This window comes from Asparagus officinalis, chromosome 8 (genome assembly GCF_001876935.1).
Source record: "Asparagus officinalis chromosome 8, Aspof.V1, whole genome shotgun sequence".
Classification (NCBI taxonomy): domain Eukaryota; kingdom Viridiplantae; phylum Streptophyta; class Magnoliopsida; order Asparagales; family Asparagaceae; genus Asparagus; species Asparagus officinalis.
Genome location: NC_033801.1, coordinates 10,682,661 through 10,702,469, shown reverse-complemented (window position 1 = coordinate 10,702,469; position 19,809 = coordinate 10,682,661). Strand labels below are relative to the sequence as shown.

Below are 19,809 nucleotides of genomic sequence, written 5' to 3'. Positions count from 1 at the left end.
TCCAAAGAATATCAACCTATGAATCTGTGCATGAATCCTAATTTTGATAAAGAGCTGATATTTTTTATACTGCACATTTGGAGGTCATGTACCTCCTTTCACTTTATATTTTCCCCAATATCATAGCATTACTTGCTTCCTAATTAAGCTCAGTAATTCTCCCATCAACATTGGTCCATAAAATCTCATGGCAGGACAAAAACAAGCAAGGCTAAATCTCCTACTACTCCTCTTCCTCCCATCCTTGTTCCTCAACATACATTTTTACTACCACATATTTCACTCTCAAAGAGAGCTCGGATGGAGCCGGACAGCGGCAGTCGAGGCGCCATGTCGTGCTCTGGCCATGGCCGAGCTTTTCTCGACAGCGTCGTCGTCAACGGAGTGCCCATGTGCGAGTGCAACACGTGCTACTCCGGCCCTGACTGCTCCGTGCTCTTGCCGGACTGCCCAATCGATGTCTATAGGTCAGCTTCTTAATTATGAATTTAGTTAGGTAGTGTTCTGATTAATATTTATAGAATTATGTGATAGATATTGGATTTTTAGAAGAAGCACTCCTCCTTAAAATCAATGACTTTCACTGTTTTGTGGTTAAATATAATTTTCATAGCGACGAATGGGATTTAATCTCAAAATATTTCCAGTGCATCAAACTTTTAGAAGACACGATCACATGAAGGATTATAATTTATATTCTTTCACGCTACTCCTATGAACTTGATAAAAGTACAGTAGATCATTTGGTCGACAATTGAGAAAAGGGTAAATTTCAGTAAACCCCTAATAAGATTGGGCACTTTGCACTATAAAAGTCTAGGCAGAATACACCTCAAGATTAGCACTATTAGTTCACCTGTGGTTAAATGACAAAAAATATCGAAATAAATTTTGTCTGATAATTAACCACCAGTAAGTTTTAAGTTTTTCACTTAACCCCCAAATTTGTAATTAAACTATGATCTTTGTTGCATATGTACTCCCTAAGTCTTCTTTCCCAAATTCACTTGTTGGTGTTTTTCATAGATACTGCCAAATCTATTAAATTTGCTCCCCAAATCTTGATAATTGCGAATAAAATGTCCAAATGTTTAACAATAGATTTTGTTATTTATTAACCTTACTCTTTTTTTTTCTTTTTTTTTTCTTTTTTTTTGTGTGAGATGTTGCAAGATATACTACCAAAATTTACTATATTTGCAAATTTGTCCCCCCAAAATCTTGATTGTTGTAAATATACCCTCCAATTTCTTCAACTACAGATTTAAATTACCCCCTTTTTGTTGTTTTTTTTTCGGTTTTTGTTCACAAACCCCCACATGTATATCTCTATTTTTTTTTTTTTTTTGGTTGTTGTTGTTGACATACAGTGGAGACCCAGTTCTTTTTTTTTTTTTTTTTTGGTTGTTGTTGTTGACATACAGTGGAGACCCAGTGTTCCTTGAGCCATACTGGCGGAAACACGCAGCGAGCAGCGCAGTCCTGCTCTCAGGATGGCACCGCATGACCTACGAACAAACGGGCAAACACCACATCTCCCTCGAGCTCGAGAAGTGCATCCGCCTCCTCCACGATTCCGTCGGCAATGCTGTGACCAAGGACAGGTTCATCGCCTTTGGCACCGGAGCAACTCAGCTCATGAACGCTCTCGTCTACGCATTGTCTCCTGATGCCGCCAACAATCTCTCGGTTCCTGCTGCGAGAGTCGTCGCAGCTGTTCCTTACTACGCGGTCAGTATACATAACTCATTGCAACCGATGAGAGGAAATAAGTTCAGAAATCGTTGTCTGAGAATTTGCTGAACTGTAAGGCGAGGTTTTTGTTTTAGTATATAGTCTAGTATAAAATAGAATAGATATACTTACTCGTACGTGAAGTATGAAATTAGGCAAATGGAAAAAAAAAAATCAACGTATGGCATTTGGTTAGCATATAGAGTAAATGGATCGGCAACTTAACAATGGATCACAAATGTAATGCGAATCACAGGTGTTCAAGACGCAAACCGAAATGTTCGACTTCAGGGCTAACAAATGGGAAGGAAGCGCATCCGACTGGAAAAACTCATCGAACAAATACGACTTCATAGAATTCGTGACTTCACCGAACAACCCCGACGGACTCTTCCAACAGTCGGTCCTCGGAGGCGCCTCGGTCATCTACGACCTCTGCTACTACTGGCCCCACTATTCTGCCATCCTATCTCCGGCCGACGAGGATGTCATGCTGTTCTCCATGTCTAAAATGTCCGGCCACGCCAGCAGCAGATTCGGGTATGTCTAAATTTTATGATATTCTTGAGATGAAATGTTTAACATGCGGGGTTTTTTTTCTTAATATTATTCCCTTAAATCTCGAATTTTTAATTTTAGGTGGGCTCTGCTGAAGGATGAGAAAATTTTTCGGAAAGTATTGTATTATGTCAATCAGAATGTAATCGGGACTTCTGGCGATACTCACCTCAGAATGCTGAAGATCATCAAGACCATCCTCTCAGGGATGCGGACTAAAGAAGACATGTTCGAGTTTGGTTATGAGACGATGAGGGAAAGATGGAAGAGATTTAATGAGCTCATCTCTTCTTCCGAAATATTCTCTCTTCAGAAACTCGCTCCTCATAACTGCACTTACTTCAAGAAAGCCAAGGATCCTTCTCCAGGTAACTCGAGAAAATTATTTTCCTCCGAAGGTTTTAGGATTTTCAAGGCTTTGGTCCCCAAGTCTCGTGTATTTATTTTGAAATAAGACCCTCAAAGCTTGCTATATTATAAAATTAGCTCCTCATGTATTTCTAACGATCTTGAAGGCAACGGCTCTTTCTAAACCCATCTGAACCCACCCTGTATTATATATTCTTAAGTGCAAATTTGATGTCCTGAATGCAAATTTTGACGGTTTAATTTGGGAGTCGTCATTGCCTTACTTTCAAAATCACATTAAACCCCCGGTAACTTTCAAAAGCGCATTAAACCCCCCAATAGCTTTTGTAAAAAACCTCCAATATTTCTTGGATAAATTAAACTAAGCCCCCGATAACTTTCAAAATGCCTTTTTCTATTGTTTTTTTTTCTCATTTATGGGGGTTATCTGCAAAACATGAAAGCTTATTGGGGGCTCTTTGCAATTCCAAAAGTCGTCAGGGGTTTAGTGCAATTTTAAAAGCTACTGCGGGTTCACTCAAAATGTTGAAAGTTGTTGGGGGCTTACTGTAAATTTATCCTATTTTATAAAAGCAAAACTTGGAGGTTGTGTGCTAATTAAACATTGTTACGTTGAAATGAATGGTAGCATACGGTTGGTTGAAGTGTGAGATGGAGGAAGACCGAGATTGTGAAGATGTTCTGAAGAGAGGGGGCATAATTAGTCAAGGTGGTATAAATTTTGGGGCAGATAGACGCTATACTCGCCTGAGTATCATGAAGACGCAGGATGACTTCGAGCTGTTGATGAAGAAGATGGAAGCTATCATCAGTTTAAAGTGAAGTTCAAATAATTTATGTGTATGATTATTTTTATATATTGAAAATAAAGGCAAGATTGTGCTGCTGCTTCAGTTGCGTGTTGATTTGTGATAGATCCGACATCGGAACGTGTCATAATCTAAAGTGTAAAGTGTAAAGTGTAAAGTGTAAAGTGTGTCTTGCATCCATTCCGTTGAAGTTCTTAGAATTAATATAAAACTATAACATTGATCCTCACCATAACTTCAGAGTTTTGGTGTAATGGTTAGAGAAATTAAATTTAAGATAAGTGTGGGGATTGGTTTAGAAAGGACATGTAGAATTTAGTTTCATATTGGATAAAGAGTAAGATAGATGATTAATAAATATATTTTTACACTCATGATCTAATTGGGACCAATTCTTTTTAGGTCTAAGTAGATTAACATAGTTCATTTCTTTATTGGACCTCTCCAATCTTAAACATAAGGGTTAAAGAGTTTTGATATCATGTCAAAGTACTCTATCATCTCACCCACTGCGGGTGATCTAAATAGTTGGAAGGCTCTAATATGATTTCCACCTACTTGGATTTGATTCTAAGTTGGGTTATGAAAAAAAAATTACTCTGTTGCTAAGGGTGGAAACAAATCGAACTTGATCGAATACTTTTATATTGGAATTTGAATTCGATTTACTCCAGAAAATTTAAATTTGAATTTGAATCCGTGTCGAATGGGTAGAAGGTGTTCAAATTCAATTTGGTATATTAACTACATATTCAGTAAATATTCGTGATTATTTTTTAGAACACTTGGTTAAAGAACTTGCTATTGGAATTTGAGGTTAGGTGTTTGAATCCTATGTTGGTATATTATTGACTTTATTTTCCTTTTACATGTTGCATAATTACTTAATTATTATTATGATATCTTACTACTAAAATAATTAACTTCATATATTTATAATCTATTAATTTATATATTTATCAATAGTAATATTAACATAAAAATTAGTATAATGTGATAATGTAGAAGCAGGAAAAATCTTATTTTTAGAACTTAAGAATGTAATCTAACCTAAAATTTGCATAAGAATTTACTTTTAATAGATATTTTGTTATGATATATGTCGACATCGTAAGTATCTCAAGTGCAACTTTAAAAGATAAATATTCTATGACAAATTAAACTTAGAGGAATAAAATATAATATATAAATGAATATTTAATAATCAACTGAATTGAATATACCTTTGGTTAAATTCTATTTATTTATGAGCCAAATAATAAAAAAAATATTCATTTACAACTAAATGAACTATCGAGTTAAATATGACCAAATATCTGGTAAATAATAACCGAATAGTTTATTAATTATTGGGTTCATTCCACCCTTAGTTGCTACTGCACAAATTATAATGAGGGTTGAGGATAATACTTTTAGTACTCAGACAACAAGGAATAAAAGTTGTAAAATTTTTAAATAGAGAAGTTATGATTGAGATTTATAGATTAATGAATTTTTAAATCAAATTTCTTCAAATCATGATACTGGGTTAAATTGATTTTTGGATATACTGTGAGGATCCCATCCTTTTCTTTATGCTTTTCTTTATGTGTCACGTAGTCCACAACGAACGAGACACGAGATATGATTGGTTCGGATAGAAAATAAGGATTATGACTTTTTTCTTTTTTCTTTTTTTTTTGGTTTGATGGGGGATCGAACATCGTCACTGATCATGGGTATCAAACTTCCGGGCGTGGCTAAAGAGCACCTCCAATGTAATATTCTAGAAAAATAAATTCTAATAGGTACTCTCCAAGAGAGTCGAACCTAAGATCTTAAAGTATTACTCATATGTATCTTACTAACTCAGCTAGACCTTTTTGAATAGGACCTCTTAATTTAAAATGATTAAATTTTATACCATTAATTGAAGTCCTCCTCAGTAATTTGGCCCTAATTTGATTCCAAGGAACTTATTACCCAAGAACGTAACGTCTGCTCATCTTACTCCCAAAAGATTTATCAGCCATAATAGTCAATTATTATCATTAGTTATCGAAAGGAATTCTCATTATATTGGATTTTCATTAACCCACACAAATAATAGGAGGCTAATTAATTCAAACTGTGGCTCCTATTTGGGCCCATTAACTCTCTCCTTCCCCTGATCACGCTACAAAAATAAAAAAAATCATGAAGGTCAATGGGTCTTCTTCTCGCCTCGGACCCAACATCACAGAGCTTGATATCGAGTGAGTTACGCCTATGCGGAAGCGTTGCACGCACACACAACGATCTTGAGATCACGGAAGAAGAAAGCCACACACTTGCACAAATCAAGCCAATTAGGACAAATCAAACCAAACACAGAGATATACGTGGTTCGATAATTGTCTACGTCCACGGGGAGAGGATGGGGAGATTTTACTATATGGAGGAGAAATACAACGGGTTATAACTTACAAAATCACTCAAATATAACCCTAACCAAAGCTCTCAACTCCCTCACAATATCTCCCTCTCAAAGTGCTCAAAACAATGCTAATTCTCTCCTTTTCTCTCCTTAAAAAATCCTTAAAAACGTGGTCTTATTTATAATAAAACACAATCCCAAACAAAGGAGGATTCCCAAACAAAGAAGGATTCTAAAAACGAGTCTGCCACACCCTGCACCATGGGTATGGCAGAGGATGTGGTGCAGGATAGATTCTGTCACACCCTGCACCGTGGGTGTGGCAGAGGGTGTGGTGCAGGACAGATTCTACCACACCCATGGCAGACACCACACCAGGGTGTGGTGGAGTCTATTTTGAGTTATTCTTCACGTTTTTCACAATTCCTTCGTCGTTTTCACATAGTCACACTCGCATCTCTCAAACCTTGCAGCAAGCCAAGAGACTGAGAACCTCAAGAGGATCAACCACGTACTCACAGAAACAGTGGCCAGGCTGGAGGAAGACAACAAAACTCTCAGAGAAAGGGAGCTCAGGGATCGCGAAACCGTAATAAATGAGTTGGTGGGAGAAATGCAGAAGACAACAGACAGAGATTTCTTCAGAGAGAAGAAGCTCTCGGAGTTCGAGTTTGAGAAGAAGAGAGCAAGGGATGAGAAGTTGTTGAGTGGAAGAAGACCCATCGGTAATGCTGTCACCGAAGGCAGGTTCATGGCCTTCGGTACCGGAGCAACTCAACTCATGAATGCTCTTGTCTATGCATTGCCGCCGGATGCCAGCAACGATTCTTCAGTTTCTCCTGCCAGAGTCAGTCGCTAGCTAGCTTCTGCTCCTTACTATCCGGTCAACCTCCTTACTGTAAAATATTTTTCAAAATTACAAAGGCTAGTCATCATCAATCGTACGTCAACACAACTCATTGGAATCTATATATGAGAGAAGAGAGAAGAAGAAAGCAGGTTTAGAAAAAGCAATATATTAATACTTAATACAGAGAAGTTTATCAATCAACAGTATGAGAAATAATTTGTGAAAGTGTCAACTAAGGATACTGTTTCAATTAGTAATTTAGTATAGAATAGATAGGTATTGGCTAAGCTCAACAGTAAAGTAGCAGAGAGAGAGAGAGAGTGTGTGTGTGAACAAGAAGAAATTAGGTTGTCGAAACATCAAAAAATAACTAAAACGGAGAATCCAACCGTGTGGAATGTAAATAGATAGATAGATAGATAGATACTTCGTAAATTTTGAAGTATCTAACTGTTATAACGCACATCACAGGTGTACAAGACTCAAACGGAGCTGCTTGACTTTAGGGCGAACAAATGGGAAGGGAACGCGCCTGACTGGATAAACTCGTCAGATACCAATTTCAGAGAAATCGTGATTTCACCAAACAATCCTGAACGGGATCTTCAAACATTCAGTCCTCGGAGGCTCCTTGGTCATCTACGACCGATGCTACTACTGGCCTCACTATTCTACCATCCTATCTCCAGCTGACGAAGGTGTCTTGTTGTTCTCTATTTCTAAAATGTCTGGCCACGGAAGCAGCAGATTCGGGTTTGTACAAATGCTTTGACAATTTTCAAATAAACTGTGAAGCATATCTCTCCAGCATTTAATTAAAAATAAATTAACAAAAACAATATTCAGATCATAGAGATACGAATATTTGTGAGAACTCACATAAAGCCCAACACGGTAACAAAAATCTCTGAAATTGTAGATGATAATAGATAAAAGCAAAATACATGCTTAATATCGCCATGGACAATCTTTCATACTTCATACATTTATCAAAACTCAATGGCATTATAATCAATTTCAGGCGGGTGCTACTGAAGGATGAGAATGTTTGTCGGAAAGTACTGTCCTATATCGAACAGAACACGATGGGGGCTTCTTGTGATACTCAGCTCCGAATGCTGAAGATTTATCAAAGTTATCCTCTCAAAAATACAAACTATTCAAAAGTTAGGGCTCAAAAGGATCTCATCTATTGATAGAATAGTTTTGGCTTATATAGCCTTACACACATTTACATATAAGCCCTCCAATATCCCTCAATTACATTAGCTTCTCAACACTCCTCCTCAAGATGGGCGAAAGATGTCTACTAAGCCCATCTTGTCACACCCTCTGGCTAGATCTACTGAGCTAAGTCCTTTAGTCAAGCAGTCTGCAGCCTGCTCCTTAGTTGGAACATGACCTAACTCCAGTAGCCCACTGTTCAGCTTCTCCTTGATGAAGAATCTATCAATCTCAATGTGTTTCGTTCTGTCATGCTGAACTGGGTTGTTGGCGATGCTAATAGCTAACTTGTTGTCGCACCACAAACTCATCTTGTCCCCTTGGTCAAGATTCAGCTCTACCAGCATGCTCTTCAGCCACATCAACTCCGCAACTCCCAAGGCCATGGCTCAGTACTCTGCTTCAGCTGTTGATCTCGCCACCACAGATTGCTTCTTGCTTTTCCAGGAGACTAAGTTGCTTCCTACAAATATGCAATACCCTGAGGTAGATCTCCGATCATCTCCACAACTAGCCCAATCTGAGTCACAGTAGCCCTCAATGTTCACATGGCCACTCCTCTTGAATCTTAGTCCTTTGCCAGGGGCTCTCTTCAAATATCTCAGTATCTGGTATACTGCATCCATATGACCCTTCCTCGGGTCATGCATGTAGCGGCTCACCACGCTTACTGCAAATGAGATGTCTGGACGTGTGTGACTCAGGTAGATTAGCCTGCTCACCAATCTCTGATATCTCTCACGATCAACTGGTTCTCCTGCCTCAGCACTCAGCCTGAGACTCTGATCAATCGGTGTAGCAGTAGGCTTGCACCCCAACATCCCCGTTTCTGTAAGAAGATCCAGTGCATACTTTCTCTGGGAGAGAACAATCCCCTTAGGTCCATGAGCTATCTCTATCCCAAGAAAGTATTTAAGCTGACCCAGATCCTTCACTTCGAATTCTTTGCTCAATCTCACCTTGAGTTGAGCAATCTCCTTCTCATCATCCCCAGTGATGATCATGTCATCCACATACACTGTCAGCATAGTGATGTGATCCCCACTTCTTCTGAAAAATACAGTATAGTCGACATTAATCTGTCTATACCCCATACCAACCATGGCTCTCCTGAACCTGTCAAACCATGCTCGAGGGGACTGCTTCAGCCCATACAAAGACTTCTTCAGCCTGCAGACCTTTCCTACTGTCTGTCCTGTGCCACATCCAGGTGGTATCTCCATATACACCTCTTCCACTAGATCTCCATGTAGAAATACATTCTTCACATCCAGTTGGTGTAGTTCCCATCCACCATTTGCTGCCAAAGAAATCAACGTCCGAACAGTACTCATCTTTGCCACTGGTGCAAAAGTTTCATCATAGTCAATGCCGTATGTCTGGCTGTACCCTTTTGCCACCAGTCGTTCCTTGTATCGTTCAACCTTCCCTTCTGGATTCTGCTTCACGGCAAACACCCACTTGCATCCTACTGCTCTTTTCCCCGCTGGCAATGTCGCTAATTCCCACGTGTGGTTCTTTTCAAGAGCCCCCAGCTCCTCATGCATAGCTGCCTTCCACTTTGGGTCCTTCTTAGCCTCCTGCCAGTTGTTAGGTATAATAACAGAATCTAATGATGCAATGAATGCTCCATGTGAAGGGGATATGTGAGAATAGGAAACAAATTGAGCTAGATCCCAACCATATCTCTCAGGAGGATTTCCCGCATTACTGCGAGTAGTCCTCCTTACTGACATGGGAGTGGGAAGAAGGGTAGGAGTAGGAATGATATTACCTGAAGTGGAGGGTAGTGTAGGTGTCTCAGGAGTTGGAGTAGAGCTGGACGAGGGACTAGGCATTGGCACTGTCACTGTAGGCACCTCTGGCTCCTTACCCCTCCTACTGTATGTAAGTAACTCCCCCTGAGCTGTAGGCCTAACACCTCTTGTCTCCTCCTCCTTCCCTTCGTCTTCATCCTCCTTCTCCTTTGAGTACGGAATCGAAATTGGGATTAACCCCCTTGAGCTCTCATCATTCTCCCCCTCTCGCCTCGTACCTTCAGTATCGGGCAAGTCTTCAAACGGTGAAGTAACCCCCACTGTGTAGTATGGCTCGAGCTCCCGAAACCGCACATCCATGCTAACAAACAGTCTTTTCTCCACCGGGCTCCAGCAGACATACCCTTTCTGGGTGCCATTGTATCCCACAAATATACACTTCACAGCCCTAGGGTCTAGTTTCCCAACCGATGGTCTGTTGTCCTTCACAAAGCACACACAACCAAATACTTTCAATGGTAGGGCCCCCCGTTATCTCCCTTTAGTGTCTCACGGGGTGACTTCCACTTCAACACACTCGAAGGCATCCTGTTGATTAAGTGAGCAGCAGTCAAGACTGCTTGTCCCCACAACATCTTTGGGACATTCATCGTCATCATCATGCTCCTAGCAACTTCTAGGAGATGTCTGTTCTTTCTCTCTGCTACCCCATTCTGAGCTGGGGTGTATGGGCATGTAGTCTGGTGTAGAATCCCCTAAGCTGACAGATACTCCCCAAGTGTTCTGTTGGTATACTCTGTCCCATTATCCGACCTCAACACCTTTACTACTGCACAATACTGAGTCTGGATGTGCTTGTGAAAATCCTTGAAACAGCCTATTACATCACTTTTGTTTTTTATAAGATACACCCAAGTGACTCTAGAGAAACAATCAATAAATGTAACAAAAAACTTGCATCCATTTATAGAGTTTACTGGGCAGGGTCCCCATACATCAGAGTGTATTACTTCAAACTTACAAGAACTCCTACTCCCCGAACTAACATAGGAGCTTCTAGTAAGCTTCCCAAACTCACAAGCATCACACTGAAGTTTCTGCTTATTTACTTTTTCAAACAGAGTTGGATACATTTTTCCCAAAATTCCGAATGACGGGTGTCCCATTCGTTGATGATAGAGCATCAATTCATCTTCTGCACACATTTTAGCTCCTCCTGTTCCCGTCCTCTCAATTACAGATGTTAGCGCTGAGTCCATCCCTTCGCGGTTCAAGTACCACAGTCCACTACGCCATGTCCCAGTCCCAAGTCTTCGCCCTGTCCCCTTCTCCCGGAAGACCACCTTGGGAATATCAAAAGAACATGTCCCAGTCCCAAGTCTTCGCCCTGTCCCCTTCTCCCGGAAGACCACCTTGGGAATATCAAAAGAAACAATACAATTTAGTTGGAGGATAATGGCGCTAATGGATAACAGGCTAACAGGAAATGAAGGAGCGTGCAAAACATTAGATAAAGTTATAGAACCTGTACAACTAACGGTGCCCTTACCAACCACAGCCTGTGTTGTACCATCAGCGATCTGGATGCTCTCTGCTTCTGCCAAGTGAGTATAAGATGAGAACTCACTGGCATTACCTGTCACATGTCTGGATGCTCCAGAATCCATTATCCAGGCAGTGGATCTTCCCTCGTTTGGGTGTGCGCGAAGAGCGTAATTTGCATAGTCTCCTCCAGGGAAAGTAGTAAATTCCTCCTCAGACACATCACCTACTGCTCTCTGCTTCCTCCTCAGCGCTGCCAAGAGCGCCCGATCCTCATCGGTGAATATCATCTCAGCTTCTTCTTCCCTTTCTGCCACTGTCAAGTTTGCTCGGTGGCCTCCTCTTCCACCTCGCCTGCCTCCACGGCCACGACCACGGCCTCCAACCTGACCACGTCCACCCCACTCCTTAGGTGGTTTAGGGCACATATGTCTCAGATGCCCTACCTCTCCGCAGTTGAAGCACTGCCTCGTCTCTCCTCTGAATCCAGTGTTACCTGGGTTAGAGACCACCAGTTCAGACTTTTCCCCTGTAAGTCCACATGTCCCAGCCTGTAGCCTGATACGGCTCTCCTCCTGTATCATGGCCGAGACTGCCTCCTCTAGTGGTGGGATCTTCGTTTGGGTCAGTAGCAATGCCGTCCTCTGCTCATATGCTGGAGCCAAGCCTCGGAGAAATAACATGGTCCTCCTCTACAAAGAGGCCTCGCGTTCCTTACACTCCGGGTCCTTGCAACTAGTTAGGGGCGAGAAGTGATCGTGATCAAGCCACAAGCGCTCCAGCTCTGTGGCGTACTCCTGTACAGTTCTCTCTCCCTGGACTGTAGTGTTGATCTCCTTCTCGATTTGGAATACCCTCAGGTTATTCCCCACCCCATCGTAGGTCCTCCTCAGCTTCTCCCAGACATCCTGCACCTTCCCAAGGCCATCCACTGTGGCAGCAATTGGCTGGACTACAGAATTCAGGAGCCAGATGTACACCAGCATATGAGTGGACTTCCACTCATCTCTCCCTGCGGAGCCCTCTGCCGGCTCAGTCTTCTCCCCTGTCAGATATCCCTCCAGGCTCCTCCCGGCAAGGGTATATCTCACCCGACGCGACCAACTCAGATATGTCGCGGGTCCATCAAGCTTTACATCGATAGGTGGAAGCTCCACCTTCTTGGGTGGTGGTGGCGGCTTTGTCGAGCTCTCTCCCGCCGACAACTTCATCAGTTGCATCAATGTTGAAATCTCCTCAGGATTCAGCTTCTTGATGATCTCTTCCATCGGATTTCTGCCGGTCTCCGTCATCGATCCGACCAATGCAATCCACAAGATATTACCAGAGATCCCAAACTACAAACAGACAACCGAATCCTCACAGACTCAATCTCCCCAAATCAAACATTAAATGTTCTCTTGCTTTAAAATCCGTAATGTTTCAAACGGAAGGAGGCCAACATTTAAAGGAAATGTTCTCTTGCTTTAAAAATCCTCACAGACTCAAAAAAAAAAAAATTTAAAGGACTGTCAGCAGCTGCTCATAACCACCCAAAGTCACGAGATCTACCTTCCCAAGGAACGGAGCTCCATCAATAGTCTCATCATCAAACCCTCGTCTTCCTCCCCTCTTCCCTCTGACCCAGCCCCCCAACGAGATCCAGATCTACGCCAGCGGCTTCGTCGGGAGGACATCTTCAGTCGTCGTCGTCCGCGGCAAGGATCTACAGCCGTCGAGGTACAGGAACCCGTCGCCGGTCGGGGGGGAAGAGGGCGACACCGACCCACTCCTCCCCACGCTTCGCCGGTCGGAGGGAGGATGTCAATAGGAGGAGGGGACGAGAGCAGCGGCAGCGTTTAGTGGCTCTGATACCATATTCAAAAGTTAGGGCTCAAAAGGATCTCATCTATTGATAGAATAGTTTTGGCTTATATAGCCTTACACACATTTACATATAAGCCCTCCAATATCCCTCAATTACATTAGCTTCTCAACACAAACAAAAGAAAATACGTTCAAGTTTGGTTATAAACAGATGGGGGAAAGATGGAGGAGACTCGACGAGTTAATATCATCTTCAAACAGGTTCGCTCTTCAGAAACTTGCTCCTCAAAACTGCACTTACTTTAAGAAGCTCAGGGGCCCTTCTCCAGGTAAATTTAACCCAAAAATTTAAGTTGTTAGGTTTTGATCTAACTTAACGACATTATATATGTTGAAATGGAATATAGCTTATGGATGGTTGAAATGCGAAATGGAGGAAGACCGAGATTGTGAAGTTGTGCTAAGGAGAGCAGGCATAATTAGTCATAGCGGTTCGAAATATAGGGCTGATAGACGATATACTTGTTGTGCGCGGCGGAAGCTTTCAAGGGCAACACAAACAATAACTCGAACTAAACCACAAATAATATGCAAACCACAATCACAGCAAGAACAAAGAATTTACGTGGTTCGGCAAGTTGCCTACGTCCACGGGACAAGGAGGGGGGGAGTTCTTTCTACTAGAAATCAAAAGAATACAAATAGGGTTATAAATCTCTCAGACCAAACCCTAAAACAAAGCTCTAGATCTCTCAAAGCTCTCTCACAATTGGATGCAACAAATCTCTCTTAGATGCTGCTCAAAATCGTCCTTCTTCTTTACAATACCGACATTGATTTCTACCAACACTCTTATAGGCACTCCTATTCTTTGACTTTGAGCGGTTAAACTGACGACGGTTTGGATCTCGGCCTCGAACTGCTAACGCATCTCCCGATGCCTTCTCGGAGGGTTCACCATCACTCTTCCTCAACTCATAGTTCACCAAAGCTGAGGTCACCTCCTTGTAGCTAACTGTAGTTCTTCCATTGATCATAGTGAGAACGAACGTACCATAATCATCTTCGGGCAACGAACACAGAAGTAGCATCGCCTTGTCTTCATCCTCAACTATAATATCAACATTGGCCATATCTGAAAGTAGCTTAGTGAAATTGTTGACATGCTCCCTGATGGAAACCCCTCTCTTCATCTTGAACTGGTAAAATCTCTTCTTCAAGTGAAGCCGATTCTCAATGCTCTTCGTAAGATATTTCTCATTGAGTGTTTCCCACATCTTCTTCGCCGACGTCTCGTTCATAACATCATAAATAAGATCCGGCGTCAAGCATGACCTAATAACACCACAAGCTCTACTGTTCATCTTTCTCCAAACCTTATCCTCCAACTCAGCGGGTTTCTCTTTTAACTCAAGAGTCTCCTCCAAATTCTGTGCATCCAAAGCATCCATCACCTGACACCTCCACAATCCAAAATTGATCTTGCCATCGAACTTCGGAACATCAATCTCCACAATCCAAAATTGATCTTGCCATCGAACTTCGGAACATCAATCTTCGTGTTATTGATGCTCAGACACTGTATCGCCTTTGTTAGAGACGAACCTGATGTGCTTGCATCTCCCATGTTATCGATCTAGCTCTGATACCAATTGTTGTGCGCGGCGGAAGCTTTCAAGGGCAACACAAACAATAACTCGAACTAAACCACAAACAATATGCAAACCACAATCACAGCAAGAACAAAGAATTTACGTGGTTCGGCAAGTTGCCTACGTCCACGGGACAAGGAGGGGGGGAGTTCTTTCTACTAGAAATCAAGAGAATAAATAGGGTTACAAATCTCTCAGACCAAACCCTAAAACAAAGCTCTAGATCTCTCAAAGCTCTCTCACAATTGGATGCAATGATTCCTTCTTTACAATACCGACATTGATTTCTACCAACACTCTTATAGGCACTCCTATTCTTTGACTTTGAGCGGTTAAACTGACGATTGTTTGGATCTCGGCCTCGAACTGCTAACGCATCTCCCGATGCCTTCTCGGAGGGTTCACCATCACTCTTCCTCAACTCATAGTTCACCAAAGCTGAGGTCACCTCCTTGTAGCTAACTGTAGTTCTTCCATTGATCATAGTGAGAACGAACGTACCATAATCATCTTCGGGCAACGAACACAGAAGTAGCATCGCCTTGTATTCATCCTCAACTATAATATCAACATTGGTCATATCTGAAAGTAGCTTAGTGAAATTGTTGACAATACTCGCCTAAGCCCCATGAAGACGCAGGATGATTTTGAGCTCTTGATGAAGAAGATGGAAGCTATCATCTACAAGGAGCGGCATTTGAAGGAAACAGGTCCAGTCACAGGATATAATTCAATTTAAAGTGAAGATTTCAATAAATTATGTTTCTATTTACTAATTGAGAACAGATGTAGGGTTAAGCTTCTTCAGTTGTGTGTTTATATGTGATTAATACAAGAAATTTGATGCGTCGCAATCTAAGGGTTGAAGATTTTTACATGCTTGTGAAATTGACCTATAGTAGATAGTTGCTTATAGAAGGCAGTGCAAATATTGTTGTTGGGAAATAGCCTTGCATTTGAGCCCGAGAGAACATCGGAAGAATCAGAATCAAAGCAGGAGGCAAAACGAGGTAAAAACGGCATAGGGGCGGCAGGCCAGACGGTCAGACCGGTCAAAAAGCCCTGCCCATATAACGGCCAGCCGGACCAGCCGGTCAGACCAGTCAGTTAGACCGGTTAAAGGCAGTTTTCTTTTGTTTGGTATTCTTTTCAGGTTAGAAGTCCTATTAGGTTATATATCCAATTTTGGGCCCAATAAATAGTCTTTCAGGTCTAGGGTTTGTTGTGGGAAAGCAAGGAGAGGAGCATATTTTACAAAAGAGGTAGAGAGAATCTAAGGACAAAAAAATCTAGGATTTGAGAAATCTTTTGATGAGATTGAGAGTAAATTTCTTGTGGGTTCTATCAAGAACAAAATGAAGGTTGTATTTTGTAATCTATGATATAGAGAAGACTCAAATCTATCACCATGGACATAGGCAATCGCTTAACCACGTAAACCTTACGTGTCGTCGCTCTCTTGTTTAATTTTATACAATAGATTGCTATTCTCTTTAGTTCTAACGGGCTTCATGGTGATTTCACATCACCAGGTGATTGATTGGTCTACGATCAAGGAGGAGATCTAATCGGGTGTTTCGGTGATGCTTATGCAGGCAATGCTTCCACATAAAACGTTGGTTGGTGGCCAACGATTGGTACAGGTGCCAAAATTCACTAAGTCGGACCAGCCGGTCAGACCAGTCAGTTAGACCGGTTAAAGGCAGTTTTCTTTTGTTTGGTATTCTTTTCAGGTTAGAAGTCCTATTAGGTTATATATCCAATTTTGGGCCCAATAAATAGTCTTTCAGGTCTAGGGTTTGTTGTGGGAAAGCAAGGAGAGGAGCATATTTTACAAAAGAGGTAGAGAGAATCTAAGGACAAAAAAATCTAGGATTTGAGAAATCTTTTGATGAGATTGAGAGTAAATTTCTTGTGGGTTCTATCAAGAACAAAATGAAGGTTGTATTTTGTAATCTATGATATAGAGAAGACTCAAATCTATCACCATGGACATAGGCAATCGCTTAACCACGTAAACCTTACGTGTCGTCGCTCTCTTGTTTAATTTTATACAATAGATTGCTATTCTCTTTAGTTCTAACGGGCTTCATGGTGATTTCACATCACCAGGTGATTGATTGGTCTACGATCAAGGAGGAGATCTAATCGGGTGTTTCGGTGATGCTTATGCAGGCAATGCTTCCACATAAAACGTTGGTTGGTGGCCAACGATTGGTACAGGTGCCAAAATTCACTAAGTAGAGCTGATAATGATATTAATATTTCACTACAGATCACCGATTCAATGATAAAACAGAATCACATTATCTACTTAAAGGATCTGAATTCTGAACATGTTATGCGACAGAGACAATCCCTGTGGATCTCTACTTTTGCTATCTTAACAACCTATCCTTCTACTTCTATTACCCTTTATAGATTTGGTATTCCTGAGAACCGACTGTTGAATCCCTAACTCTGATCACGTTATTTAGATTTCGTCTTATTATATTAAATAGAACACCATAAAATTTGCAAGAACAAATATGCACCATACTCTTAAATTGGAAAGTAAATCCAAGCAAGACAGCAGCAATCATAGGCATGTCTGATGTAATCAGCGACTCTATAATAATCAACAGGTCACTCATGTCCTGGACTTAAGGCTTTTCTATTACAAAACATATGTTTTATTAACTCTAGTCAAGTTATTTTACTGTTGTTTTATTGTTTAAAATAGCACGCATCATAATAAATATACATGAACGAAAATGCATTGAACTGTTAACTCGGAAAGTAAAATCGAGTAATACAGCAGCATTCATAGGCAGTGCTTGGTAGTGAGGTGGCACAATCCCCTCCACTCATTCAAATGGGGGACCACATTCACATGAGTTGAGGAGTGCATGGGGATATGCAATCATTTGAATGAGTGGAGGGGATTATGTCACCTCACTACTAAGCACAATTTTTTTTGCTTGGTACCAAGCATACCCATTTTTCTCATATATATATATACACAATACACACACACCAACCAGAGAATATAAAAAATGAGCATCACCCATAAAAGTAAGAATACAGTCAAAGCACAACATACCGAGAAATATGTTCAAATGATCCAACTGCGCGCAGAATTCTTCCTCAAATCCTTATTCCTCATCAAATCGAGAACTCTCCTCGATTCCTCAGCTCTCCCTGTTCTTGAATAAGCATTCGCCATTGTCAAGTAACTCCTAACATTATTAGGCTCTAGGTTTTGAATATTCTTTGCTGCTATCTCTCCAATCTCACTGCTCCCATGAACCAAACAAGCACTCAGAAGAGTCTCCCATGCAACAGAATTTGATTCTAAACCCTTTTCTTGCAAGAATTCATGTGCTTCTTGCAGCTTCCCTGCCCTAGCTAACATATCAAGAATGCAAACATAGTGATCAGAGGTTGGCTCAATGCCATACTTTTGGCCCATAGAGTTGAAATACTGCATTCCTTCATCAATAAAACCTCCATGGCTACAGCAGGTTAGTATCGCAATGAATGTGTTATGATTGTAAATTTTTGAATTCAATGTTATTTCAGCAATCTCTAGAGCTTTTCTCGCACACCCATTTTGGCCTAGACCCTGAATTACTGAATTCCACGATATCACATCCTTTACAAGCATTTCGTCAAACACTTGCTCCAATTCCTTTGTCAAGCCAAAGCGTGCATACATTGTCATCAATGAGTTGCATACAAATATGTTAGAGACATAGAAACCAATTTTCACAACAGACGCATGAATCTGTCTTCCAAATTCAATCATCGCCAACGTAGCACACAAACTCAAAACAATAGTGTAGGTTGATGAATTTGGCTTCAAATCAACCTCCGATCTCATTAACCACAGAAAAAGCTTAAGAGCTTCTTCCCCTCTTCGACAATCCAATAACCCTGACATAACAATATTCCACGAAAGTGCATCCTTCTTTTCAATACTATAAAAGATGTCCAAAGCTTTATCAATCACCAAATGAAATGCATAAGCATCCATCATCGTATTCATCGTCGCCAAATCCTTATCCTTCATGCAGCTAAATACCCTCTCAGCATCACCCAAATCTCCCAACTTCGCATAAACATTGATCAAACCATTCTCAACAAATATCACATCATTTCTCTGCAAATCCAACAGCTTCACCGACAAACAATGAATCTGCCTCATTATAGAACCACATTGCATCAAACCACAAGCTTTAATCAAAACACTGAAAGTATGCGCATTAGGCCAGATCCCTGACTTCCCAAATTGATGCCTAAATAGATTCAGAGCAGGCATCGGGTGCGCATTTTGCACATAACAACACATCATTGCGGTCCAAGAGAACACGTTGCGTTTTGAAATAGGCACAGAGTCGAAAATTTCACGGGCTTTAAAGACAGCGCCAGAGCGAGAGAGGCCAGCGATCATTGTTGAATATGACGTTGCGTTTTTCTTTGGCATTTCGTCGAACAGTTTGAGGGCATGGGTGAACTGGCCAGCTGCGAGGAGAGCAGAGAGGGTTGCGTTCCATGTGACTTGGTTTTTGTTGGGCATTTGATCAAACAGGTTGAGGGCATCATTGAGTTTGCCTTGGCGGGAAAGCAGGGTGATTTCCTTTGTTTGGAGGACAGTGGTGGCGATAGTAGACTTGCGTTTGAAAGGGGAGAGGTGCATTTTGGAGAGGGGTTTTGGTTGGGGAATTGAGATTAGCAAACATTTGAAGGATAAATGAGAGGGAAATGGATTTGATAGGGAAATCAAATACCCATTTTATATCAGGGTTAATTTCGCATAGACCCCTGTGGAATCCATATTTTGCAACTTTAGGTAAACAGTTCGGATTTGGCCCTTTTATATTTTTATTTATTTTCAAAAATCTGAGGGGTCGCAGTGTCAATAGGACCAAATAAAATAGTGGCGAACTGATATTTTGGGCCTAATACTAAATATATTGTTTATAGAATCAGGACAGATTCGAAGGCCTTCTCTAATAATGCAAACAAGAGGTAGATAGGGCCGCAATTAAAACAAACCGGCCTTTTGCATTTCTCTCACAACTTGTTGCTGGATACTCAATTTGGCCCGTTGGGCTGCGTACCGCAACAAAGC

General features: G+C 41.2%; 3 protein-coding genes across 3 annotated transcripts; 2 read left to right on the top strand and 1 right to left on the bottom strand.

Annotated features, from left to right (window-relative positions):
• On the top strand, nt 328-3,554 carry LOC109822326 (alliin lyase-like). The gene is made up of 5 exons (XM_020388510.1): nt 328-467; nt 1,425-1,731; nt 1,991-2,274; nt 2,374-2,660; nt 3,290-3,554. The coding sequence occupies exons 1-5, from the start codon at nt 331-333 to the stop codon at nt 3,481-3,483; spliced, it is 1,209 nt and encodes a 402-aa protein (XP_020244099.1). The 5' UTR covers nt 328-330; the 3' UTR covers nt 3,484-3,554.
• Nucleotides 5,988-19,558, bottom strand: LOC109822544 (pentatricopeptide repeat-containing protein At2g13600-like). Its single transcript, XM_020388763.1, has 2 exons — nt 17,779-19,558; nt 5,988-6,761 (listed from the first exon to the last, which is right to left on the bottom strand). The coding sequence occupies exon 1, from the start codon at nt 19,372-19,374 to the stop codon at nt 17,791-17,793; it is 1,584 nt and encodes a 527-aa protein (XP_020244352.1). The 5' UTR covers nt 19,375-19,558; the 3' UTR covers nt 5,988-6,761; nt 17,779-17,790.
• LOC109820841 (L-tryptophan--pyruvate aminotransferase 1-like) lies at nt 6,127-7,408 on the top strand. Its single transcript, XM_020387034.1, has 3 exons — nt 6,127-6,199; nt 6,339-6,712; nt 7,187-7,408. Exons 1-3 carry the CDS (start codon nt 6,127-6,129, stop codon nt 7,406-7,408), a joined length of 669 nt encoding a protein of 222 aa, XP_020242623.1.